Source organism: Myotis myotis, unplaced genomic scaffold (genome assembly GCF_014108235.1).
Source record: "Myotis myotis isolate mMyoMyo1 unplaced genomic scaffold, mMyoMyo1.p scaffold_m19_p_18, whole genome shotgun sequence".
NCBI lineage: Eukaryota > Metazoa > Chordata > Mammalia > Chiroptera > Vespertilionidae > Myotis > Myotis myotis.
The window spans coordinates 4,316,159-4,343,737 of NW_023416322.1; the positions used below are offsets into that span (position 1 = coordinate 4,316,159).

Below are 27,579 nucleotides of genomic sequence, written 5' to 3' on the forward strand. Positions count from 1 at the left end.
GCTGGCCGCGGCGGGTGGTAGGGACAAATAAACAGAAAGGAAGAGGGACGGTGTTGCAAGCTTTGTTTCCCGTGCAAACAGCCCAGCTTGGAATACAAAGTCCACAGTGCTTACCTCCTCCCACGTCTAAAACGGGACCTCCATGGGACATCCTGAGGGCTCTCCCTGCTGGCACCAGGGCATGAGTTCCTGACACTGTCGTCTGGGAGCCTCACATGTAGGTTAAGGGGCTGTTCTATGACACCATGTGATTTGGGGGACATAGGAGAGACTCCTCCTCATGCTACCTCACCCAGGGTCCTGCCAAATTGGCTCTTTAAGGTGCCTGAAATTTCACAGTTCATGCTTCATTGTTTTTCCTCAAACCAAAGAGTATGTGCTCACGCACATGTCCCCAGGGAGGGTAGTTCATTGACCTGTTAGCAGTCACGCATCCCTTAGTAGAAATGAGTTTGACAATAATTTACACTATAATAATAAATGTAAAAGTCACTTTCTAATCCATAAATTGTCATCTAAATGTTAAATTATTTGGACACATTTAAAAATTTTAATTGAGATATTTACATAATTTGAACAAATTTTGATTGAATAATCACCTTTACCATCATAGCTAATATTTATCAAGTGTTTATTATATGCTAGGTGTTGTGCTAAGATTTCATGACAACAAACCTATATGAAGTCATGCCCTGGCCAGTGTGCTCAGTGGTTAGAGTGTCAGCCTGCACACCAAAGGGTCGTGGGTTTGATTCCTGGTCAAGGGCATGTACCTGGGTTGCGGGTTCCCTCCCACTCCCAGTCGGGGCATGTGTAAGAGGCAACCAATGGATGGGTGTCCCTTTCTCTCTTTCTCCTTCCTCCCTTTCACTCTCTCTGAAGAAGCAATAGGAAAATATCCCTGAGTGAGGATTAACAACAACCAAAAAAGAAGTCTTGATTATTATTCCCATTTTATAGATGAGAAAGATGAGGCACAAAGAAGTTATGTAACTTTCCCAAAATCACTCAGTTAGTGCCTGAGGCAGTCTAGCTCCAGACCCTGCCCTGTGAACCACTCTCCTGCTTAATTACTCTCTTTAAATGTATGGTGGTTGGAGCATATGGGAGAAAGAAGATTCGTGAATCGAGAAAGGTCTAAAGTTATATTTGTGTTATGATACTAACATCTATTACAATATGGACACAATTTCTTATATCAGTTCCTAGCAGAACTCTATTCTGCTTATTGTGGTCCGAACATAAGCATAATGGAAATAATCATAACAATATCAACAGGTGATATTCACTTTTATCTCCATCATCCTCATGATCTTCACTGTCACTGTCATCATCATCATCATCGTTGACATCCTTTACTGAGCGTTTACCAGGTTCCCGGAACCATGTTTATTTTTTACAATACCTAAAAAATCCCATCTAATCCTCAAAGCAATCTTAGGAGAGGGTATAACCAGTTCCACTTCACAGATGAGAAAACTGAGGTTCAGGGATGCTAAGCTCATTTAGCCAGAAACATACAGTGGAATTTGAACCTAAGTCTCCCTTCAAAGCTTATGTTCTCAACTACTTCACTATGTCCAAAAGTTTAACGCTACGTAAGTGTCATCTGTGTGCCAGGCTAGTCCTATGTCACTATTTCAAATGATGGCTCGTGGGCCAAATCCAGCCAGCTCCCTTTTCTTGTAAATAAAGTTTTATTGAGGTGCGGCCATGTTCATTCACTTACATACAGATAGTGCCTTTGGCTGCTTTTGTGCTGAAAGGGAGAGTTGAGTGATTGCAGCAGAGCTGCCTGGCCCACAAAGTCAAACATATTTGCTTTCTGCTCTCTACAGAGAAGTCTGCAGACCCGCCTTACACCGTCCTGCAATGTGCATGTGGTCGCTCTCACTGTGCAGGTGAACATACTGGAATTCAGAGAGAGTAGGCAATTGGCCCGCCCAACGAGTGAAGCACAAGAACCTACAAAGCACTGAGCCCAGATGACTCCAGGACGCCTTCATTCCCCGGACGCTTACACAGCCATCATTTTCCTCGTCACAGCGAGGGGAGTTCTGTGACGTGTGGGTAATAGAATGGTTTTCAGTGCTCGACACGGTGTTAAAGGGTTGCATGTTTTCTCCTGTCAGAGGGACAGGAAACGCCTCTTACCTTCTGAGGATTTACTGTACTTAATCCCTTGAGGGTGGATGCTTAAGGGCTTGTCTGCGTTATTTTTAAAGTGAACTCTCATGATGTCTCCAACTTCAGCATATAAAGTAGGCCCAAGAAGTCCTAGGGAAGCAAAGATAACTATGTCAGGATTACAAAAGACAGAGCTGACACATGCACACACACACACGCATGCGCACACACACACACACACACACACCATGCAGAGAATCCCATGAGTGACTGCAGTCAGCCCTCAGGTTCTGAGGTTGACCTGCTTATCTTCCATCTGTAAGGCTTTACCGCCTCATGAGCTCAGCATTGCGTGCAGCCGGCTAAGGGCAGGAAGGGAGAAACGCTTGGCTTGGCTCAAAGCAAGCTGAGGAGTAAGAGCGGTCATTCGCACTGTGTCCCCCAATTCTGACCCACTGTCATTCCTTAGAGACGACCCACCGTCTTTGGTCAAGAAAAGAAAGATGTTTATTCTTTATTTATTTACTTATTTTTAGAGAAAGTGGAAGGGAGGGGGACAGACTGAGAGAAACATGGATGTGAGAGAAACACATCGATTGGTTGCCTCCTGACTTGGGCTGCAACTGAGGTACGTGCCCTTGACTGGAATCGAACCCAAGACCTTTCAGTTCATGGGCCGACCCTCTATTTACGGAGCCAAACAGGCTAGGGCAGATGTTCACTTTCAACTCTCCAGGGTGACATGAGGGAGGGTGACAGGCTACTTTAGAGGGACAAAGTGAAGTGAGGGAGCAAATCACACAGTTCTTGGACAAGTTCAAAGTCTTGGAGGCAGGAGAGAGCTTGATGTTTTCAAAGAACAGTAAACAAACAAACAAACAAAGAAAACAAGACAAACACCCCAGCCTGGGCAGAGTGAGAAGAGACGGTGGGGGCAGGGCCCTTAAGGCCCTACGGTCACAGCAAGGACCTTGGGTTTTCTTCTAAATGAAATGGGAAGTCGAGGCAGCTTTGTGCAGCAGGGAGGTGGGGTCTGACGCATTTTAAAAGTTCATCCTGAAAAAGAAAAAGGAAAAAAACAGACAAAAAGTTCACCCCCGCTGCTGTGTGGTGACGAGAGTGGAAGCAGGACTTGGTGATAGAGATGAAGCAACAGCACATCAGGCCAGAGAAGTGGTGAGCAGAGGTTGGGCTCTGAATTCTGGAGGCAGAGCCAGCAGCATCTGCTGACGTGTTGGATGTGGCATGAGAGAGAGAGAAGCCAGGATGGCCCGAGGCTTCTCATTGGAACAACTGAGTTAATAATCAGCTACGTCGATGGGAACACAGCAGGACAGCGGGTCGGGTGCAGGAGCTAAGAGAGGTTTCCCTTCCTACACGCCAGGGGCTGTGCCAGGTCCTGTACTCAAGGATCCACAGCCCGTTGGAGATGGACACAGGTAGCAGCTGCTGCTGAGCTACGGGCAGAATGCTGCGGGCAGAGGCTGGAGGACCAGCCCTGCGTGGGGGGTGAGGGGACAGGACATCTGCTCTGAGTTTTGAGGAATCACAGTCTAGACCAGCCGTGGGCAAACTATGGCCCGCGGGCCGGATCCGGCCCGTTTGAAATAAATAAAACTAAAAAAAAAAGACCGTACCCTTTTATGTAATGATGTTTACTTTGAATTTATATTAGTTCACACAAACACTCCATCCATGCTTTTGTTCTGGCCCTCCGGTCCAGTTTAAGAACCCATTGTGGCCCTCAAGTCAAAAAGTTTGCCCACACCTGGTCTAGACTCTAGACCCCCTTTTCTGGAACAGGCTACACCAGTCTTGACTCCTGACCGCTCTGACCCCGGCTGACCCCTCTCTTCTGGCTGCTACGCTCAGTCCTAGCTCCCTGCGAAGATCCCGCTGGCTGCTCCCACCTGCTGGGATGCCCACGAGGCCCATGCGTGCGGACTCTGCTCACACTGTCCCTGCATTTCGTTGCCATGGTGGCCTTGCTTGGTTGATTTGCTTGTTGGCATCTCGTGGCTGCATATACCAGATGCCCAGAATAAGCCTTATTAGTTGTTTAACCTAATGAGACCTCCAACGGCAGTGAATTTATTTAGCCTCCCTTCTGCTTCTTCAGAATTAGGGCAAAACAAAGGAATGTTTTCATCAAGGCAATTCAAACGCCTTCATGCGTGAAAGCAAACACGTGGCCAAATGTTCCTGAGCTGCTGCTCAGCTCCCCTGTCGGCCAGATGCCCTGAAACCTTTCCCACCCCCCTCCCCAGGGCCCAAGTCAAGCTGGGGGCCCAGGAAGGTAGCACAGCCGGTGCCCAACTTCCTGCAGCCGGGGCCTTGGGAACGGCCACAGGGAGGTCAGCTGACCTAGCCCCTGCTCTCAGGTGAGTAATGCATTACAGAAAACAGGTCACTCATCGTTGCAGCTCTTTTAGAACCTTCAGGGACAAACATGTCATAATTTTTTTTGAAAAGGTGCAAAGACTCAAAACTAGCTGTTCAAAAGCACAAGACAGAATTCCTGAAAATGGCCCCAGTCCCTCCCTCCCCCTGTCGCTGGGCAGGCATTGGTCTTCCGACCTCTAGTCCTGCATCGGAGTCTGGGCTCCTGCTATGGAGTGGGGTGCATGGCAGTTCCCCTTCAGACTCAGCTAGAATCACACCCACCTGACGAGTGGAAACAGGGGGAGGTATGAATGGCAGAACTAGGCTGGGAGGGGAAGGTCACGAGTCAAGGGCAGTGTTCAGACCCAGATCTTCTCATTCAGTATCTGAGGCTTTCCCTGGACACCAGATTCGCCTCCTGTATCAACTACTACCAGGATCCAAAGATGAATAAGATGTCATCCCTGCCCTCCAGGGGTTCATAGTTCAGCAGCTTTGGGAGTTTAGGAAGAGGCTGCATAAAAATGGATGTTAAAATGCCTCAGGGGTCATACACAACAAATCTGTTTGAGATATACAGAGACTGACAGAAAAATACTGTTTTCAGTGCACAGGGCTTAACCATGAATCATCTGCCAAGGTCTACCTCTAATTGATGAGGCTGGATCAGGAAATCACTACCAAAGTTCATCATCTCCAAGGATTTTGATCACAGTGCCCACCTCCCTGAAAACGATCAATGCCTCCTTATGGCTTAAAGGATGGTCTCCAGCCTGGCTCCGGTCTGTTCTGTCACTCACGGCACTCGGCCCAATGGCTCACACAGCGCGGCACTCAAGTTCAGTTAACTTGGCAAAAGCCACAAAAGACAGCTCTAAACACCCGCCCGATTTATTTTTCCCCAGGCCTCATTAACGTTTCCTGGCTCGCTTTCCCTTTATCCGCCTATAGTTTAATTTAATTAAAAAGTTCTTAGGTGTGTGCTAAGGTTGGAATTGAGTTATGAACGTGAGTCAACTCCGCGGCAGAGGCTGGGAGAGCCTTGCCCTCCTGCCCAGGGCTACAAACTTAACTTGACAAGTAACCTTGGGCTCTGGGGAAGGCAGTGTGTCTCCTACCGCAGCTGATCACACCCTGTTTCTTCTGAGCCTGACTCCATCCGTCAGAGACTTTATCTGCGCCTTTTCTATTGGATTCTTCCCTGAGCCCTTAGATATTTTAAGTCACTGTGTTCTTTTTTATAAAACTCCTCCAACCTCTTATTCCCTTTCAGAACCACCCTGTCGCTCCTCCCGTGTGGGGCCAAGTTTCAGGAAGGCGTTATCTCTGAGTTCCAGAGAGGAGGTAAAGAGAGTTTCCAGAGGGGAGCATTGAATGTCCTAGGAATGCCAAGTCGGGAAAGACCTGGAAAGAAACCGTTGGCTCTGGCATCCCCGCAGCCATAGGGGCCTCTTCTGAGAGTCATTCTAGTGGGTTCCCTCAGAGCAGGTTAGAGAGGGAGAGCAGGGAGAGGAAGTGACGCCATAGGGAATGAAGTGGGCCCTTCAGAGGGCGGCTGGTCGTGAAGGAGAGGGGAGAGAAAGGAGAGTGAAGCAGGGTGGAGGGGAGTTTTGTTCTAGATGAAAGTTAACCTGAACATAGCTGTGTTTTGTTTTATTGCTAATGGGGAAGGCTCCCATCCAGGAAAGAGGGGAGATAAAGGGGGATCAGAGGAGGTGGGGGCGAGTGGGATGATAGAGAGGCAGAAGAGTGAGCCTGGGACACAGTGCAGGCCACACTGGTCAGGGAAGGCCCAGTGAATCAGTGACCAGGGACCCAACTGGAGGAAGTTCTTGCTTGCTGACCTCTGTCGTTCCTGTGAAAATATGGTGCCATATTTCAGACCCCAACCCATGCGACCCGCTTTCCTTGGTTAAAGAAGAACTAAGGAAGGAAGAAGAGACTTTTCTTTAAAAGTGATAGCTGTTATGCACAGCACACTTAATAAAACAGGAGCCGGGAAAGGCAGACGCAGAAGAATCCAGAACAGCCACTTGCAGTTCCTTTGAATGAGTGCAGGGAGCCAGAGGGAGGAAGGACCGTTAGCTCAGGCTCGTCTCACCCTCAGCCTGGGCCGCCTGTCTTGTTCCCTGTGGCACCCACAGCACCCACAGCACCCCGTGCAAGGCCCCGCCCAGAGCACGTGCTCAGTCACAGCTTGTCAGATGAATGAATAAAAATTCAAACACTTAAAAGGCCTTTTCAGCTTCTTGGTCAAGGTTAAAAACAGCGGGCTCCGTGGGCGTGTGACTTGTGGCCTGTGAAACCACACAGGGCGCAGCTTGCCTCCATTCTTCGCTGTCACTGCTTTGAAATTTTCAATAATGTGAATTTCATTTTCATTTTGCCCTGGGCTCCACAAGTTATGTAGCCTATGCTGGTTAAAACAACAAAAACTCACATTTCTGTAAAATACCACTAAATGGATATTTTAGATATAGATAATATCAAATTAGAGAATATGTGTTTCATGCTTACCTGCAGTTTTAGATTGTGGTTTTTCTTTATGAAAATATGCTTCATACTCTCTGTAGACAATTTTCTTAAAAGTTTTTGCAAAAGGATTCAAACTGGAAATAAAATACAAAAATTAATTAATGTATGTCTGACATCTACTCACGTTCCAATAAATAAATAAATAAATAAATAAATAAATAGAAAGAAAGAAATCTCTCATGTCCTAGGAGCAATAGTATTTTTAATTATATTTCAGAAACCCATGGTTTTATAAATATGAACAATAAATGACACTGATAACAATAATTGTTGGCCTCTTCAAGAATATTCTGCAGTGATCATCATTCTGTCACGAATTAAGCCTGACCTAACTGATCCTGTTACTCAGAACCAATTTTCTGAAGAAGAACCCAAGATGGTCATGTGAACCCAAACTTTAGGTTTAGAGTTTAAATGATTAAAAAATGATCAAATCTTTTATGAATAAATATGTGGCATATTTTCAGCTGGTCAGTCAAATACAGAGGTAAGCTACTGGGCAACGTTGTAAAGAACTGACTTGGTGGATCCTACTTCTAGTTGAGAAGTTTGCTATGGTAATTGAGTAATGCCCTGGATTCACGCTGGGAACAAACAAATGAGCAAACTAACTCTCAGAGAGTTTAAGTAACTTGTCCTTGGATAAGGGGTAGAGCCAAGATTCAGAAAAGGTGGACCCATTGTGTTTCTGGTAAAGATAAAGGTAAAGGGAAGAGAATTGGGGGACATTTCTTAAAATGTCCAAACCAGCTGACCAGGTTGGCTTTGTCAAGCTTCCTAACCTAGAGACAGTGGCCCAGCCATACTCAGGGCATCGTGGGAGACCCTCCCCAGTCTGTGACCTCTGCATGTTACAGTGGCTGGGCAGACAGGGGAGTCAGAGTGTCTGTGTTTAAACCATGTGGTTATTAACTGTGTAACCTTGGATAGCTTACTAAACCCATTTGTTCCTCCGTTGCTACAGATGTGAGATGGGAATAATAGTAAAACTTTCTCTCAGAATTGTTATGAGTATTAAATACGTTGCTACCAGCGAAGGACTTAGAGTTAGCTAGTAATAATTTAAAAGTTAATAAAAGTTGGTGCTCAGCCTTCAGGTTTTCCCAGCAAACAGAAAAATCTGTAATTGTAGTAATCTTTGTAATTTTTTGTGAGCTATAAGAACTGTGTAAATGTTTGGGGAGAATGAGTAAGTGCTTTTGGAATGACCAGCTATAGGAAGCAGTGGGTTCACAGTGGAATAGGAACTGGACACTAGGAATATGGGTGCTCAGGGTGTGGGGGGAGCAGAAAGTAAAGACAGGGAAGTTGAAAATGAACTAAACAACCTCCAGAGTTCTTAGAGCCCAAGGATGTTGATTTTATCCCTAACGTGGAATTCCATTTTTATTTATTCGGTTGTTAGTAAAATTGAAAATTTTTTCCTCCTCCCCCACCCCAGATCTCTAAATAGAGGAATATAGATGATGGCGTAAAAGCTCTACTAGGAAAAATCAGTGTTTTATGTGGAGTAAGTTGAATAGACGTGCGTTTTCTAGCATATTTGACTGTATATATTGTGTGAGCATACTGAGGCATATTTGTTTCGATTTTGAAAAAGTTGAATGGCTCCTGGAAAATAATCTGTCAGAACAGAAAGTTAGAGATGATATGAATTCAAATAATATGCATGATGGATATATATGCATTTTTATTTTTATTGATTTCAGAGAGGAAGGGAGAGGGAGAGAGAGAAACATCAATGATGAGAGAGAATCATTGATTGGCTGCCTCCTGCACACCCCACACTGGGGGTCAAGCCTGCAACCCGGGCATGCGCCCTTGACCAGAATTGAACCTGAGACCCTTCTGTCCTCAGGCCGATGCTCTATCCACTGAGCTAAACCAGCTAGGGCTATATATGCATTTTAAAAATACCTGTTACTACGTGCATGTAATGACTGAACAAGTTTTCTTAAGGAAATTTCTAGAAACAGTCACTTCAGGCCTGCAGCAAGAATAATAGATATATTTAACCTCTAAAGGCACTGCTCTGCTAATTTTAGATGAACTAAAGGGAAAGATCTTTGCTTTGTGCTAAAATGGACTTTGGCAAGGAGTGGGATTGATTGCCAAATGTTGATTTCCTTATAGTATCAGTTAGTTCTCAGTGTAGGACAATTTAGAGCAAGTTCTTAATTTAAGCAGCCAATCATACAGATTTCCACCAGAAAGTACTAGAGGGAAATGACATGATTTGAGGTTCAATATGGAGCATTGTAATACTTTAAGCAAAAAAAAAATAATAATAAAAATATATATATATAGCATTGGTCTGGGTTATCCTTCTATGGTTTTGATTTCAATAGTTGATACCAGAAGAAAGACTCTTCCCAGAATCCTGGGAACTCAGCCTCAGAGCAAGAGGATGGCACGACCAACCGTGGCTCCCTGTGGACTCAACACGTGAATCCGACTTTTGACCTCTGTGGTCCTGCCCCCAGCTTTCAGCATTAACTATGGAAGAAAGACCACGTTTCCAAGCATAGCACAGTGGCCACAGGAAAGCCAGCCACCAAGTCAGTATTCCCAAGAGCAGGAAAGATCAGTGTTGGAAAGATTTATCTTCCTGGGGGTTTTAGTTAATGACAGCTCCGTACAGTGTGCGTGGGACTTTGATTATCACCTTGAAATGAAATATTTAAGATGATTTGTATTTTTTTAAAAAAAGAGGGATTTCTTATTACAAGACCAAGAGAGTATGTAATAACCTCCAAAAGAAACCTTACTAAGGAAATTTTAAAAGGGTTAAGGTTACACACGAAAAGACTGAAAATATTACAATATCTCTTGGTAGATTGTTTTGTAATTGTAAAAAGGGAACATGTCTTTTGCAATCATTCAAAGTCTGATGTTAAGTTTTTTTTTATTTTTTTATTTTTTTTGATGTTAAGTTTTTTTAAAAAATGAGCCACACTAAGAGATTTACCATTAAAACAAGTAAAAATATAACCAACTGGAAATATTGAGCAAATCCTGTAATTTGTCTCATTTCTGGGAAGTTTTATTTTTAGCCTTTCAATTGGGAAAAGTGGTTTCTGACTCAAAGATAGAGTTTTATTATTTAAACCTCCTCTTAACTGCCTCTCTGCCTTTTCATAGGGACCCCACTCAAATTGCCAAGATTAAGTGAGGAAAAAAGAATAAAAATGTTGCATTTTTAGGGACTAATGATACTTTTGAAAGTCATTTAGAAGAAAACAACAAAATGATGGCAGTCCTTATTGAATAATCTGCGTATAATAAAGCACAAGGTTTAGTTTTAGAAGCTGAAGCGATGTAGAGAACGGAATAAATGCAACTAGACATTTAACAATGCTAGACCACTAAAATTCTAGAACAGGAGTTTGCAGAGGGCTAGCGAGGGGGTGGGTGCCTGGTGCTTTTGAACCAATCAATACATTAAACCAACAATCCAGCATACTAACTAAACTGTGTTATCAGCCAACTTGAAAGAAGCTTCTAGCCAATCAACTGCATCTTCTCAATATCCTCAAACTCCGAGCAGGATCAGCGGAGGGAGCGCTATCTAAGAGGAGTCAGGGATCCCACAGAAGCCCGCGGACGCCACGCCTGCCTTACCTGGGGTCTGTGGGCTCCGGGCGGTAGTTCCAGCTGATGCCCTGCGCAGCCACATAGAACTGCCTCAGCCGCGCGGCCTCGGCCCCCGTGGACCCCCAGCCTGCCCAGCTGGAGCCCAGGACCAGCAGGACCCAGAGGCGCGGGCAGCCTGGGGACATGGTTCTTTCCTGCTCCTGCCCTCGGCGCCCCCAGCCAAGCTCAGGCTGCACCGCTGGGCGTCCGCTGTCCCTGCTCCAGTGAGCTCGGGAGGCTGTGGGTGGCAGTGTCCTCCCTGCAGCTTCTGCAGGCGCCTCAGCCGCAGCCTCAGGCTGTCCCGCCTCCTGGGCCCTTCCAGGAAGAGGGGTTGGCGAGGTCACTGCCCCGGGAGACAAGAAGAGGGCGCCCAGGTTCGTGACTGTTTCACTACAGGTGAAGAGAGCGCAGAGCTCAGAGGCTCCAGCAGGTGGGGCAGTGCCAGGGGTGCACACGACACAGGCAAAACTGATTCCTGCACTTCCAGCGGCTAAGCCAGGGAGCCGGAGCCCTCAGCACCCACCACAGTGGTTCTCAACCTTCCTAATGCCGCGACCCTTTAATACAGTTCCTCGTGGTGTGGTGATCCCCAACCATAAAATTATTTTCGTTGCTTCTTCATAACTGTAAGTTTGCTACTGTTATGAATCGTAATGTAAATATCTGATTTGCAGGATGTATTTTCATTGTTACAAATTGAACATAATGAAAGCATATTGATTAATCACAAAAGCAATATGTAATTATATATGCGTTAGGCGACCCCTGTGAAAGGGTCGTTCGACTCCCAAAGGGGTCGAAACCCACAGGTTGAGAACCACTGACCCATCACAAAACTGCCCGGGGCGAAAATCACTCTCGCCAGACCCTCTGCAGTTCCCAGTGCAATGGGACCAACACCTTTAAGCACAGCACTGTCCTGCCCCCAGGAAAGGGCGTGTGCACTGTGCCTGGGCACAGGGATGTGTCTTCAGCGGGTGAGGAAGCAAGGGGATGAGCACAAGATCGGGGCCCATCGGCCTGGACCACTGACTGGACTTCTGCCCGTGCACAGTTCTGTTTTAACCCGGGCTGTGGCCACTGAAGGCAGCAACAGAGAGGAGGGCTTCATGAGTGTGGCTGGGAGAAACAGTGGGCCAGGTTTCAGTCCCACTCACAAGCTGTGTTGTCTTGGTTGAGTTACTCACCCTCTTTGCAGCTCAGATTTGCCATCTGCCCAATAGGCGAGATGATAACAGTTCCCTGATAGTGTCGTTGGGGGGATAAAAGGACACTGTAACGTGTGTAACTCCTGGCAGTGGGAAAGCACTGGGCGCGTGTTCATTATCAGGGTTGTGTTTTTCCTGCCTCCAGAGTCCCTTATGTTTCTGCCGCCTGTCTGTTTCCACTCTGCCTTAAGGTCTTGTTTTGCTATTGATAGAGAACCAGAGAATTATATTGTCTGGAGCATCATGATGGCTTGTCCCACGTTCCCTGAACCTACGTGCCTCCTAAGCCCCTGTCTTAGGATTCGTCTCAGCAGATTCAATGAACTGTCATGGGCACCTTGCGTGAGGTCGCGATGAAGCCAAGCTCCTCAACGCTTCACCCCCTACACACGGCCCTCTGCCTTTGCCCCTTGGCTGCTATTATTCTATAACGTAGAATGCCCGCTCCCTCCACTCTCTAAAGTCCGATCAGAGTTCTGCAGTCGCCTTGATTCTGGGCTCGAATGGGCCTTTCCATTCTGTGAACTCCTCTAACACTCTTCACATACATGTCATGTTGGTTGCCTTCTAGTACTTCGGGTGGGTGTCTGCTGTCTCCCCAGCTAGGCCAGAAGCTCTTCATGGGCAGGACACCCCGGTATCTATAATATCAGCCAGGAACCCATCCAGATTGCCCGGGGAGCTTTCACAAAGGGTAGGCTCTGACTCCGGAGACAGGGCTGATCGGCATGGTCCCGTGAGACCTTGCTTAGTGATTGGCAGTCAGAGACACTAATGACAGCATATCCAGGAACCTTTAAAAGATCTGTGTCCCTCAACCCTAAGGTTCCTATCAAAATTCTTGCAAAAGTCTTGTGACCTTGGGTTAGACTGTTTCACCATTTTTATTGGCATGTTTGTCTGTGTCATTCAGTCTGCATGGCATGCTCATTGCCTCACAGTCACAGAGGTGAGACAGCTATGTTTGATTAGTTCCAGATAACACTGTGTAACTTTCACCAGCCTGGTTATCAAACCTGTGATTTCTATATATACTGATTTCGGAGAAAGGGAGAGAGAGGGGGAGAGAGATAGAAACATCAGTGATGAGAGAATCATTGATCAGCTGCTTCCTGCACGTCCCCTACTGGGGGTCAAGCCCACAACCCAGGCATGTGCCCTTGACAGGAATCAAACCCAGGACCCTTCAGTCTGCAGGCAGACACTATCCACTGAACCAAACTGGCTAGGACGATCAAACCCTTAAAGAATGTGTAAAACACACCCATTCTACCCAAGGACACTCAGGGGATGAAGACTCTTTGTGCTTCTCTGGTCTCCTCCCTGTGGGAAGGTGGTGCGACATAATTGCCAGCTGATGGAAGGGTCCAGCGGTGAAGTTGTTGATTATATTAATGTAAACAAAGCGATGGACACAGACCCTATTGAACAAAACATCAGACACTATAACATGGCATTTTGGGGGAAACCTTTTAATGACACCTTTGAATATGGATCTTTGGGGGAAAGTGACCTTGGAGGGACCATCACAGTGACATGTCCGTCCTGTCCTGGTTCTCGATGGGTTCTCGTTTGGTCATCTGCAGCCTCTGGTGCCCCTGGAGGCCGCTCTGGATGCCTCTGCAGCAGAGGTCTGGGTGGGTCATAAACACCGCCCTGGGGACCCAGAGGCCTTACAGAAACCCCTTCAGGCAGAGGAGCCGGCTCCTTCCAGAAAGTCCAGGAGGCCTCCCTCCAGTCCAGAACTAAGGAGCCATTCTTCTTTCTCCGAAGTCTGGTCTTCTGGTGGCTCAGAGGCTCCGAGCTTTGGCTAATTAATATTCCAGTGACAGCCGGCAGCAGCACGCGGCCTGGAGAGGGGGCAGGAAGGCGGTGCATGGAGAGTCTGTTTCTTCTGCTCTGGCCCAGAGCTGATCTAAAGGAAACGCCTTGTCCTTTCCTCACAAGCATTTACAGAAAACCAGCAGGCGCGCTCCAGTCCGTCAAGTCTCGCAGGAAGCCCGATGTTCAACAATAGCGTCCTCTGAGGTGGAGTGAGGTGACCAGGAGAGGACAGGTCTCTGAAAATGACCCAAAAGATACTAATTACATTTCCTTTTAAAAAGTAAAAGAAAGAAAGCTCTCTTCACATCTGTTCCCCAAGGCCCAATAGAATTTTTCTGGAGGCCAGATTTTCTGCCATTGAGGCTACTTTTCTTAGACTCAACTGCTCACTGGGCTGCTTGGGAGAGGCGTGTCAGGCTATCTTCGTTTTCCCAGCAGGCCATGAGCGCATTGTCTCCATAAGAGTTTGTAAAATTTTTCCAGTGGCCAAGACTTCTGGTTCTCAAGCCACAGTGTTAATGTCACTTACGAGTCATTGAAGGGAAGGCCATCCATCCTGAAATAAGTGTCACTAGACCGTGTCACCTTGTGTGTGTGTGTGTGTGTGTGTGTGTGTGTGAAAATCTTCATATGAACGCTCTTTCTATTGTCATTCTACTGTCATGCCTGTCCCAACACAGTTTCCTTCATAGCTTGAAAATTTACTACATACTTAAAATTTAACTCATGATTGTATAAAGCCAAACTTTAAAATCTTCCCCTTCACCTTACTGTTCTATTTCCTTTATGCCTGGCCAGTGTGGCCCAGTGGTTGAGCATCAACCTACGAACCAGGAGGTCACTGTTCGATTCCTAGTCAGGGCACATGCCCAGGTTGGGGTTTGATCCCCAATAGGGGGCGTGCAGGAGGCAGCCAATCAATGATTCTCTCTCATCATTGTTTCTCCCTCCCCCTTTCTTTCTCTGAAATCAATGAAAAATATATTTTTAAAATAAATTAAATAAGTCTTCATTGGAAACTTACCTTAAGGGCTCGGGTCAAATGCAGCATTTGTGAAAACTCCGTATGTCCCCAGGTGGCTAAAGAACAGAAACACAAAGATGACCTGCCACATGGTGCTTAGCCCATGACCACAGTCCAGGACATAGTTTCTCCAGACTGAGGGTTACTGTCCACCCCTGGGATTCTGCTTTAAAAGGGAAAGAAGAAACGCCAACAGGGCTATCTAGATGCCCCTTAACAGCTCCTTTCATACCCAGGTGCAGCCATTGTTGATGCCTTGGGTGCTGAATGCCTGCTACGCCCCCTACAGGGCTGCAGATTGTTCTTGGTGAGAGGAAGTCCTTACAAAATCCCTATCTTCACACTTGACCATCAGATCCCCGCAGGAGTGTTCGAGGTGTGGTGGTACTGCCCCCTTTTTAATTTTCATAATGATCAAGAGTTCTATTGACATTGGCGCAGGGACAGGGATGCTGGACACAAAACAACTGTCCTACGCTCGTATGACTTTAGAGTATCTTCTCTACGCAATATTCATGCAGGTGGAAAAGTCTCCGAGCCCGGAACTTCACTGCTTCACACATAAATAAGGTGTTTTGCGTGTGTTGCTTTTTTATATCTTCTGAAATGCAACTGCCTTGTGAGATGAAGGAAGATTTTAACAGGTTTTCCAGATGTTCTGCCAATCGTGCATCACTTATCCATCAGGTTGGCAATGCCTCTGGGCTTTTTGAGTCACTGTTACAATCTTCCCGTCAGTTGTCCTCTGTGGCTGTTGCCTTCCTAGTGATTCTACCTGAAGGTGCCTCTGATGACCTCATGGGATCCGCCAGTGCAGTGCCCCAGCTTTAGCCTTTTATTTCTACAGTAAATCACCTTCCCTCCTATTTTTATTTATTCTATAATTAGGGCACTTACTGACTTTTAAAACATGTGTAGTTAGGATATATTATCTGTGCATTTCGTTTTGTTGCAAGAAAGGGGTGTTATGTATAATCACTCTGACATGTTATGGCGAATTAAAAAGTCAGACTAGAAAAATGAACTCAATCATAAAACAGTTCCATCTTACCTGTGAGGGTTCAGAGGGTCTTTCCCATCATCTGAAATAAGCAAGAAGACACCAGTGATTGGTTAAAGAGGAAACAAGGTGAGGAGAAAGGTCACCCATGATGGGAGTTACTGGGGGGAGTCGGTAGGTAGACTGATTTTCAGGTGACTCATTAAAGGGACAAGCTTCCCTGAGAGGCAGGGCCTACCTGTTTTAGGCTAAATCGAACATCTGACATGTAACTCCAGAGTCCTCTCACCTCTCACCTTTCCCCTCTGCCCTTTCAGTAGCAGCCTCCCCTCTTGGGTCTGGTGCCTGCCTCTTGGTTGGTTGTGGTTGTGGTTGAGACCATTGGTTCTCAAGACCCATTTCTTTGGCACTCGAGGCCCCTGTCACTCATCCCGTGTCACAATCGCTCAGCCTACAGTTGGGCAAGTCACTCATCCCGTGTCACAATCGCTCAGCCTACAGTTGGGCAAGTTAATTACATAAAGAAACCCATCTCAACATTAACAGTGGCCGTCTCCCTCCGTGGTACCGTCAGCGATCAAGGGCCTTCTGTCCTAATCTACACCAGGAACTGTGATAGTGGGAACTTAACACACAGCAGCCATCCTATCAATGGAAGTATCTCGTGGCTAACAAAGCTTTAAAGTATCAGGCCAAGTGAAGAACAAGTATATTTATTACCAGGCATCACTGAGCCTTTAATGTGATAACGAATTTGCAGGGGGAGGGACAAAGTAGGCAGCACTGTCCTGAAATTGACCACAGAATCCTAGGAAGTTTAAAATCCAGTTGGTCACATCAAGGGAAAGTCCCCCATCCTCACACATACATGTGTTTATTATTAAAGACACGGGAGGATGAGCCTGCTGGTCCCGCTCCCTGGTCCAGAGGGTTTCCTGGAAATGTCTCTAAACTAAGGAGGAACTTGGGGAAAATGCCAGAAGAGTGTGGTTCTGACGTAGCATGGAGCATACATCCGGGTCTCAGGAGCTCTTGCGCCTGCCTTCTGAGTTGGGTTAAGCAAGCGCTGATGCTGCATGGAGAGACTGGGTGGAGGGCTGGGGAGGGGGGGCCCGTGAGAGGGGGGAAAACTTTGGTTTTTAAACAGTGTTACTCCTGTCTGTCCCAGAGGAGAGCACTACACAGCCAGCCTCGGGGCCATGATGGTTTTGTGACAGAGGGGGCATAGAGCAGGGACCAAGTGGTCCAGCCCTGAGCAGGGAAGGGTAGAAGCCGGGACTCCCTAACTCCAGGGGGACTCCCTAACCCCAGGAGGACTCCCTAATTCCAGGGGGACTCCCTAATTCCAGGAGGACTCTCTAATTCCAGGAGGACTCCCTAACCCCAGGAGGACTCCCTAACTCCAGGAGGACTCCCTAACTCCAGGGGGAACTCCCTAACCCCAGGGGGCCTCCCTAATTCAGGAGGACTCCCTAATTCTAGGAGGACTCTCTAATTCCAGGAGGTCTCCCTAACTCCAGGGGGACTCCCTAACCCCAGGAGGACTCCCTAATTCCAGGAGAACTCCCTAATTCCAGGAGGACTCCCTAACTCCAGGGGGACTCCCTAACCCCAGGGGGACTCCCTAATTCCAGGAGGACTCCCTAACTTCAGGGGGACTCCCTAATTCCAGGGGGAACTCCCTAACCCCAGGAGGCCTCCCTCATTCCAGGAGGACTCCCTAACTCCAGGGGGACTCCCTAATTCAGGAGGACTCCCTAATTCCAGGAGGACTCCCTAATTCCAGGAGAACTCCCTAATTCAGGAGGACTCCCTAACTCCAGGGGACTCCCTAACCCCAGGGGGACTCCCTATTTCAGGAGGACTCCCTAATTCCAGGAGGACTCCCTAATTCCAGGGGGACTCTAGCAGGTGCTTTTGACAGAGACACTTCCTCACTTGGCTCTGCACAGTCCCGGCCCCTCTGATGCCCCTGGTCACTCCTGGTCACTTTCCATGAGGAGGGCGAGGAGCCCCATAAGCTTATCCAGAGAGGTTTCTGACCTTAGGGACAGGCTAAGCATTTGGGCCAGGCAGAGGAAGGATGTTCTGACCCTGAAGAAATGGTCCCTCCTCTTATCCCCAGGCCAGAGCTCTTTTTGGTGGGCAGCCTGATAAACACATTTCCCTTACAGGGTCTCCATCCGCTCTGGTCCCTTCCCGGCTTAAATCCGGCACTAGCTCCACACATGTCCATGTGAACATCCATCTTTTCAGACCGAGGCATGAGCAGGGTGGCTCTTCCTGCCTCCAGCTTCCTTTCTCGCTTCCTCCATGGGCCTCTTGGGGCTGGACGCCCTGCACTGCCGAGTGTAGCACCTCCCCAACTGCCTCACCTCTAGGTCCTTCCAGATCTTTCCTCCTGGAACTGCTTCTGCTTTCCCCCGGCAAATCCCTCCTATTCGTCAAGGTTAAGCTGCAAAGAGCTGTTCTGAGCTACCTGGCTGGTTGGGACACCTCCGTTTTGTGTCCCTGTAGCACTCGGGCTGTAACTGTGCCTAACCCAGTCCTGCCCTTCGGTGTTAGCACGGATCTCACTTGCCTATTTCCACTCCTGGATTACACGTCCCTCCGTCCCAGGGACCAGGACTCAGGGTCCCACCACCTAACACAGTTGCTCAATAGATGACGGGGGCATGAAAGACTAGTGGAGGGGATGAAGGAGAGAAGCGAGACGCGATTTCATTTAGTTCTGGTGATAACGGAGGGTGGGTGTTGAAAAGTTCAGATTTCCAAGCCCATGCCCCGTCTCCTTACCTGAGGATCTGTGCTTTTAGAATGTTCTTTATCCTTATAAAGAGAACTGAGGGCAGTCAGTTCTCAAGGTCATGTTTTCTTCTAATGCAGATGTTCTCTCACAGGTGCTGCTGCAGCTGTGGTCCCCCGCCCTCCCCAAACCTCAGGAAAGCGGAAGCGAAAGACAGCCTCCCCCAGTTACCTTTCTGTCGGCAACGCCTCCGGAGCAGAGCGAGGAGTGTGCCGCCCATCACCAAGCCTGTTGTGGAGGCCACTGCTCCACCCACGTACGTCAGGGCTTCCTGGACGGTCAGCGGCCCCGCTGCAAGCAAGCGCACACACACAGACTTAGGGTGCATTGCGCCAAAGACCATCGTCCTGGCGGCACCCAGGAACCTCCCAGGAGGATCACCAGAGGCCCTGGGAGCGCTGGCAACCTGGGAGTCGTAAAACCACATTTTACCCCCAAGGCTTTAGTATCAGACGCAATTTCCAAAAGGGTCAGGGCAAGGATGGACGAAAAGGAATTAATGGCCACATGGTAGACCCAAGGAATGGAAGTCTGGGCAAATAAAATACACCCTGGGTAATTTCTGTTGCAATGAAAAATACAGTTACAGAAAGAAAAAAAAAAAGTCATGACAAGCTGTGGAGGAAAAAAAGAAGAAGAAAGAAAGATGGTGTATGGAATAACCCTTAATAGCAGGTGGGCCTTCGTTAAGGAGGCCTGCGGAGTCTTTAGTTTTTAGAGGCGTGTGATAATCAGAGGTTCTCTGAGATGCATGAGGAATCTGCATATAGACACCCTCCGTCTAAAACATGTTGAAGCTTCAAGATGTATTACTTCCCCCAGATTATAAAGCAACGAGAGGATTCGGTTCAAAAATCTGAGCGCTGCAGAAGGAGGGCCGGCTGCCCACACAGAGCGCTGCTCCAGCCCCCCTCTGCTCTGTGAAGGCAAGAAGATTCAGCTTGATTCATTGTGAAACGCTTACCTAATGAAGGGAAAACCCCGTGACGGAAAGCGAGGCCACTGCCAGACATACAGAGAAGAACCTGGATTTGGTTATTTTCCACGTCAGCGTGGCTCCTGAAACTATATGAAGACGTACCTTGGCAGGTGGGCGTGGCCGCTGACCACTGGCCGTCAGGTCCGCATGCTGCCTCCGCCGAGCCATTGAGCGACTGGCCCTCCGGACAGTGGAAGGTGCAGGTGGCGCCATAGCTGAAATGGCCCCAAGGGCTGGAGCAGTTCATCAGCACCGGCTCCTCCATGTGCAGCTCGGAGCACTGCACAGCTGCTGGAAGGAACGGGGACAACAGTCACGGCACATGAGGGGAGAGAGACCCTGGCTTCATGTAACCTGGCTGACGGTGCCAGAAGGTGAGAGCGAATAGGGAAGGTCAGGGAGGAGACGAGCCCCTCCTGGCACCCGCATCAGCCCTTCCACCATCTCACAGACCGAGACACCCGCTGGGGGGGTGCCACTCAATGAATTAGGGGGCACAGCATGGCATCCAAGAGACTCCTGCTGAGGGATCGGGCAGCCTGGCCTACAGAACACCATTTATAAAATCTCGCTTCTCAAAGATGCTATTGCCCCGAATGTTATCGTCACTGCCGCTGACAATTAGCTGGCACGTCAGTACGTGCTGTTAGATGTCAAATAGGATGAAAATACTTCACAAGGATTCAGCATGGCTGGACTCAGGTGTGAAAGAAGTAGAGACTGCCACCCTCTTTAAACTAGTTTTCCAGAAACTTCAAGTCATTCGCCTTAATTTGTGGACAGGAAGCTAGCGCTCAAGACATTAAATTTAATCCAGATAAACACCGAGATGTAGCGATGCCGCAAAGGGCTGTGCTGTGCTTTGTGCGGAAGACAAAGCGGGAGAGACAATGTTTCATGCACAGCGGCCGCCCTGCCGGGGGTCACACATGGCTGTCTTCTGATTTAGGTGCAAATCATGGGAATATGGACCGTCTAGCTGTCCCCTCGTCACTGGACCTGAAGCTTGTGTTGCAGCACTCACGGAGCTGGTTACGCTCAGCATGCTTGCTGCTCTAACAGTTTTGGATGCTGACGAACGCTTCCCCATGAGGTCCCTGAGCGCCAGGGCTTTAGCGTGAGGCGAAAGGAATGGGGGAGGGATGTGCTTGCCGAATGCGACTGCCACTTGGGGTTGGTGTGACTTCGTGGAGGAGCGGGCACTCCAAGTGGCCGCTGGGGCTGGACAGGGTTTCGGCAGGCGGGTGCCCCGACTGGCTCGGGGCCTGAGGAATCGGCGTCCGAGTGGCCGGTCCTCACTCACCTCTGCAAGCCGGGGTGGCTGCTGTCCACCGTCCCGACCGTCCGCACCGGACAGCAGCCTCTCCCCGGAGCTGGAATCCCGCTTTGCATCTGAAGTGACAGGTGCTATTCAATCCAAAGGTTGCCAGGGGGTGTTGGCAGGACATCGCTCCCTGCCCCGGGGCGACGAGAGCTGGGCAGCGCACCTCTGCAGTGGACGCCGGCGCCGCACCTGGGAGGACATGTGTGCACTTAGAGAGCATCGCAGACGGACTGTCCTGGGGTTACTGCCTTCCCTCCTTCCATAGAGGAGGCCCAGCAATAGCTCTTAAGGCAGTTCAGGGAAGCCGGCACCGTAGGCATGGAAACCAGGTGCAGAGAGAATTTGCAAGTTCAGGGAAGCCGGTATTCACGGGTACGGAAAACCGGGGGAAGAAGAGAATTTGCAAGTGCCCTTGAGGGAGAATCCTTCTAGAAGAAACTGGGAGGTCAGTGTCACCGACGTTAACTGAGCAAACCTGGGTGGGGCGGGGCTGGGAGGAGGGGGTAGGGGAAAATGGGGAGATCTGTAATATTGTCAACAATAATAAAAAGAATTTAAAGCAGGAGAGTTGGTGTGGAGATACAGGGAATTTAGTAGGGAGCCACATGTGCATGGCTTCGTCGGGAGGTGGGTGGTCCTCGGCCTGAGGTCAGCATGGAGTGTGAGGCGTGAAGGATGCCGCCGGCTTCGTCGCTAACATGGCACGCGGCAGAAAACAGGCCCCTGCGCTTCAGTTCCTCCACCTCTACTCTCTCCTGGCAAAGCAGGAGACCCACCCACCGACCCAATAAAGCTCGTAGAGAAAGAGGCCAAAATCACAGAGGACAATTTCTGCTTACGAATCAGTATATCTTTAATCAAAATATAAAAAAGGTCCTGTCGCTCCTTATACACTTAGAAAGCCAGCCTGTGTTCCCTGGGCCCTGTTTCATTACAAGAAGTAGGGCTTTAATAATAATAATAACAATAATAATAATAATAATAATAATAATAATAAATGTATGGCTGTTTCCCGGGAAGAGCCATGTGCTTGTTTCTATCGTGGAAGAAGCGTGCAGAGGGGCTGTCCCCGGAAGGTATGCTGTGTTACCTTGGCAGGTTGGAGGAGGTGCTGTCCATCTCCCAGACGCTGTGCACTGAACACTGCTGGACCCCTGCAGCTTAAAGCCCCCGTGGCAGGAGAAGTGGCAGGTGGAGCCGACGTTGAAGTCTCCGCGAGTGTCCGAACAGTCCAGGCTCCCCTGCTCTGGGGCGAATAATTCTGGGCACCTGATGGCTGGAGAAGCAAATGGAGAACGTCAAAACCTTCACGTTCATTCGGAAGCTTTGCTTTGCACCAATTCCTTCATTCACGCATTCAACAGGTACTTATTGAGCACCTCCTATGTCGGGTGTTTGGCTAGGCAGCCGGCAACCTACAGCAACCCTGACAGGCCATCTACCACAGAGGCAGCAGGAAGGTGGGTGGGCTCACAGCGAGGGGTGGGCAGAAGTCACAAGAGTGAAGCAGTCCCACTCCAGAAGGCACAGTCTCATCCTCTTCTCTGTACACCTTCGCCTCCAGAGTCCCCAGGGCCCCCCAGGCTCCCACTGTCCTCTGCCCACAGGTGTGGTCCAGGGCCTCACCCCTGGCCTTCCTCCTGCCAAGACCGCTTCCTCTCAGACACCCTGCCACCTGTCCACACTCGGAGCACCTACCACTGCAGTGACCACCTCTGTCCTCGCCGCTTCCTCCGTTTGGATCCTGGCTGTTTCTTTATTCCACAGCTCTGGGCCCCGATAGCTCAGAGCCTCCTGGCCAAGCTCCATCAACCCTGGGAGTTCCCTGTACGGGCCTCGAGCTTCCTGCCCCTGGCTCTCGCTCACACTGCCCGCATTCCCTTCTGTTTCCCCTGAAAAACCCCACCGGTCATTGGGGTCCAGCCAAACACAGGCTCTTGGCAGCCGCTGCCGGCCACCACTGCCGGAGGTCTTCGCTGGGCATAGCATTTCAGAGGTGGTGCCGGTTTTTTAAGCAAAGATGCTAAGCGAAATGAGGCTTCACTGATGAAGGCATTTCTTTCAGAACAGCCTTGGGTTTAAAGAAAGGAATAGTCCCTCAGTTTGCCAGTAACCTAACATGTGTTGCTCAGTGATAATCTTGTGTGCGAGGATTTAATGGGGAGAAAGACACAGGACTCAGAGAAATGTGCAACTGCCATCATTGATAAACCCAATCCTAAGGCAAATGATTAGCCAATCAAAGTCTCATGTATTCGACGCCTTGGCAGTGCTTGTTGAGCCCCACTTGAAACCCTGCTGTGTGAATGGTGGGGCCCTCGGGGAGGTGTGGCTTGTGGGTGTTAGACCTCCATCTAGAAGGGGAGGGAAGATGACTCCTCATGGGAGCAGGTGCATCCAAACGAGTCAGGGCTGGAGGGCAAAGGCAGGGAGCAGGCTGGGCCATGCAGGCAGAGCCACGCCCCAGAGGGCCCAGGGTTCCAACGAAAGAGGAGTCTCTGTGGAACCACTCGGAAATGACTTCTCGCATCGCCCTCTGCGAGGGAGACATGACTCCCCTGTCCCTGCTCCTGCTCGCAGGGTGGCCCCGCCCCTCAGAGGTGCCCTAGGATGCTGCCAACACCATGCGGACACCAGGGACCTGGGTCAGTGCCGAGGGTTAAAAACTCATGGACTCGGGCGTACGGGACAAGAAGAGGGGCTGTTTGCTAAGCCTTCAGGGCGAATTTGGAGAATGAGGTGGAAACACAGCTATAAAAGCCTGAGCGCAAGGTGACAGTTCTGAGCCCTCCCCCAACCCCCTCCCCCCATTCCCTCCCCCTCCTTAGCTGAAGCTGCTGAGCCCTCCCCCCAATCCCCCCCCCTCCTTAGCTGAAGCTGCTGTCGAGGTCGGGGTTGGGTCTAGGCCCCAGGCAGGCTGGGCCCGCAGGTGGAAGGCAGATGTCTCTTCTTGTGGATGAATGGGATGGGGAGGGGGGAGTTGGGACGGAGGGGGCAGGCTTCAGAAATTACAGATTTGACAACCATGTCGCTTGCATATGTGATTTAAAACTCTAGTGAGATATTTCTCACAAGGTTTTTTTATTGTTTGGTCTGAAGACAGGATGTGGGAAGACAGAGCTCAAGATAAATGTTGATGGAATTAATGAATGAGAAATAAGTGAATGAGTGATGTCCTAACGCTGTCACCCACGAATGCTCTGGCGTCCTAGGCGCTTGTCGTGTGTCTTTTTAACAGCAGGTGGCAGCATTTTGTGTCCTTTCACCTGCAGGACTCTTGGCCAGGGAAGAGACCCCGAGATGACCTTGTCCGCTCCTCTCCGAATGGAGAAACCTGCCCGTAAGGGTGTGACAGGACCTTCTAAAATGGCACGTGATGCCAGAGAGGACAACGCAGCTCTTGGCATATTAATCTAGTGCCCATTCCACAAGAAAGAATAAATAGCATCTTAGTGTTTTTCATATAATGCTAACAATGAGTTTCTATCAACACATTCTCATCTGACCACCAGGCACTGCTGTTTCTCAAGTTCACTTCAGCAGCCATAACTGCAGCCTGAGGGGGGTGGCAAAGAGCAAGTTCACAGGCGACGGCCCAGGTGTGACACCCTGCCCCTGGGGGGCAGCGTGGTGCAGGGCGGGAAACACCAGCCCGCTGGTAGGACCGGACCTGGCTTCAGATGCTGGCACCACACTTCCTGGCGATGTGCCCCTGGCCTGCCCTTTAGTCTCTCCTGGCCTCAGTGTCTCCATCTCTAAGATGGGCATAAACGTAGCCGTGTGAAGACCGCTGGGTGGATTGACTGTGGTAACGCCTGTGAAGCAGCTGGCTCTGGGTACACAGCGGCAAATAGCCCCTCTGGCCTCACGATCACTGAGCACACTGAGCAACCAATCAGCACGATGGTACCTTTCGAAAGTAACGCGACCTATGAATTAATAAGTCAGTATGTTTCTGCCTTGGAGTACACTGCATGCCAGCTGTTTGGGGGGAAATCAAAGGCTGGCAAGATCCAGCCCCCGCCTTTGATGGTTCCACTAATTCGCTCTCAGTAGGACTGGTGCTTAAATAAATTTTATCAGTGAATGATCAGCTCAATTCAACAACAATTTGTCACCCCCACCCCCACCCCCACTTTCACTCTGTCTAGTTGCTGCCGGGGCACAGAGATGAGGAAGGAGCAGTGCCTGCCCCGAGGACTGTATTCCACAGAGAAGTGGGGGAGAAAGAAGTGCGCAGTAACCAGGCCCTGAGCTCCCCGAGGGGCGAGATGCAATGATGCCACCCCTGACGTCAGTTCGTCGGGCTCAGCTGTGTTCAGGAAGGGTGAACGCAGGAAGGAAGGAGTGGAGAGTGCAGTAGAGAAAGGCTGTAAGGGAGGAACATAGAACTGCGGCAAACATCGAATGCCATACTGACATGAGGACACTATAAAACTAAATGTTCAACTGAAGTTATCTTCCGAGAGAGAGAGAGAGAGAGAGAGAGAAGCTGCCCTTGGTCTAGAGATCAACAGGCTTTGTGGAAAGTGTGTTTCCTTTAGTTTAAGACAGTTTTACATAAATATCATTCTATGGCTCTGCCCAAGAGAGAAGCCATAGAAAACACAGGTTGGTGATCCTACCTCCACAGGTTGGTGGGGAACCTGTCCAGTGCCCAGATAGAGTGCAGTCCAGCCTTTCGGGTCCAGATAAAGAAAACCCCTCATTGCAGGTGAACTGGCATGTGGACTGATAGCTGGAGTCTCCCAGGGGGCCGACGCAGGCCATGGTTCCGTTCTGCGGGCTTCGCAGAGGCGTGCAGGTGATGGCTGCCAGGGTAAGAGGGGAGGAGAAGTGTTTTAGAACTGCAACCCAAAATCTGCACGTGCGAGTGTGTGTGTGTGTGTGTATGAGTGTGAGTGTGGGTGTGAGTGTGTGCGTGAGTGTGAGTGTGGGTGTGAGTGTGTGCGTGTGAGTGTGGGTGTGTGGATGTGAGTGTGAGTGTGTGTGAGAGTGAGTATGTGTGTGTGAGTATGAGTGTGTGTGTGAGTGTGTGTGTGTGAGTGTGTGTGTGTGAGTATGAGTGTGAATGTGTGTGGGTGTGAGTGTGTGTGAGTGTGTGTGACTGTGTGAGTGTGTGTGTGAGTGTGTGTGTGTGAGTATGAGTGTGAATGTGTGTGTGTGTGTGTGAGTGTGTGAGTGTGTGTGACTGTGTGTGTGAGTGTGAGTGTGTGAGTGAGTGTGTGTGAGTGAGTGTGTATGAGTGTGAATGTGCGTGAGTATGTGTGTGTTCTTAGTACATAAGGGCAGCGTTTGGTGATTGAGAGGGAGCGGTGCTTTGTTGGAAGAGAGAGCAGCGTTGTCATCTCGGCGGCCCGTGGTCAGGAGCGGAAGCGGCTGCTTCCTGAGCACTTTCTTCAGAAGCTGACCTGCCGACCTTCCCCAGAAACAAGGACAGAGACCGGAAGTAGGAAAATGGGCTGAAGCACTCTCCTCCCCTTCAAGCTTCCTGTCCCAGCCAAGAGGTGGACACACTCTGGGCCCAAATCCTGGCTGTTACTCACTAGCAAGGTGTCCCTGGGAAATAAACCTCTGAGCCTCAGTTGCTCCGTCTACGGAATGGGAAAGTAACAATCCTTGCCTTGCAGGGAATAGCAGTTATATGAAGCAAGTTCATTAAAGCATGCATGAAAACGGAATCTAAAAACCACAGGCGCACAGGGGGCACTTCATGTAAATGGCCATCTGCAGCAGCTCTCCCCCCAGTCTCATTCTCCAGGGCCAGCCTCCAACGACTCTACCTGCTCACTTGCAAAAGGAAGTAAATAGGATTTCCTGGGACTTTGCCACAGTTTGTACACATGGAGTTTGAGGTGCTGGGGACTTGCTGGGTTGGTTGGAGATCATGCTCTGTGAGCTTGGGCAAGTCACTTAACCTCTCTGAGCCTCAAAGCTTTACCTTAAAAATGTGGAGAATGGCATTCCATGGGTCCCAGGATTTTCACAAGGGTCAAGGGTGAAAACACTGTATGTGAATGTTGCCAGCTGGTGAGGCTATCCCTCTGCCAGTTAGTGAGATGACCAAGTCCAGATGGAGCGTGCTGATGGGAAAGATGAAGACTGAGACTGCATGCTCCGGCATCCTTCCCTGTTTGACCCGGCGGAGCAGGGGGCGCTATCGAGCAGAGGCAGGGGATGTGCGGCTGCAAGAGGACCCTTCTCCAGCCACCGACTTGAACTGCTTAGTTTTGACAACATTTTCTGCACCTTTCTCTTCCCTTCATCCCTTCCCCTCTCAACTACGTTCCCCTTAATCTGATGGACTTATCAAAAAACCTATCTATTTTCTGCCACTTGAAAAGCCCATTTGCACTCAGGGTGTGTGTGTATGTGTGTGTGTGTGTGTGTGTGTGTGTGTGTGTACATGCGCGCCGGTGGGGGGTGGGGGGGTGGGGGGGAAGGGAACCTGTCATCTATAAGAACAAACAGGGAGGCCTTGGTGCCAGGGAGCCCATTTCCAGCTCTTCTGTGGCCGAGCCTGTGGCAGCCAGGGTGGGCTCAGGGGTGGGCCGGCCTTGAAAAGGGAAATAGATAACAGGCTCTCAAGAAGTATTGCAACAGCTGGCAGATTGCTCGCCTGGGGTGCCTCCCTGCCCCGGGTGCCTTCCTGCCCCGCCCACACGTAGGTATTTCACTGGATGCTCAAGAGGAGAAAGTTCGGTCAGAGTAAACAAGGCACCAAAAGCAGAAGGGAC

General features: G+C 49.4%; 2 protein-coding genes across 3 annotated transcripts in view; both read right to left on the minus strand.

Annotated features, from left to right (window-relative positions):
* The window catches only part of F5 (coagulation factor V), a 61,837-nt gene extending 50,843 nt beyond the window's left edge, over positions 1 to 10,994 (minus strand). Inside the window, exons 1-3 of the mRNA XM_036344062.1 lie at positions 10,666 to 10,994; positions 7,027 to 7,118; positions 2,155 to 2,277 (exon numbers count right to left, since the gene is read on the minus strand). Coding sequence (XP_036199955.1) covers positions 2,155 to 2,277; positions 7,027 to 7,118; positions 10,666 to 10,823 — 373 coding nt within the window. The 5' untranslated portion in view covers positions 10,824 to 10,994. The remainder of the gene's footprint in view (positions 1 to 2,154; positions 2,278 to 7,026; positions 7,119 to 10,665) is intronic.
* Positions 10,995 to 13,309: 2,315 nt separating this feature from the next.
* LOC118673466 (selectin P) overlaps positions 13,310 to 27,579 on the minus strand; it is a 34,345-nt gene continuing 20,075 nt past the window's right edge. For both annotated transcript variants that reach the window (XM_036344309.1, XM_036344308.1), the window contains 8 exons: positions 25,468 to 25,653; positions 21,933 to 22,118; positions 20,822 to 21,031; positions 19,621 to 19,806; positions 18,711 to 18,830; positions 15,785 to 15,815; positions 14,734 to 14,789; positions 13,310 to 13,945 (listed from right to left, as the gene is read on the minus strand). In XM_036344309.1, the coding sequence (XP_036200202.1) occupies positions 14,735 to 14,789; positions 15,785 to 15,815; positions 18,711 to 18,830; positions 19,621 to 19,806; positions 20,822 to 21,031; positions 21,933 to 22,118; positions 25,468 to 25,653 (974 nt within the window). In that variant the 3' untranslated portion in view covers positions 13,310 to 13,945; position 14,734. The remainder of the gene's footprint in view (positions 13,946 to 14,733; positions 14,790 to 15,784; positions 15,816 to 18,710; positions 18,831 to 19,620; positions 19,807 to 20,821; positions 21,032 to 21,932; positions 22,119 to 25,467; positions 25,654 to 27,579) is intronic.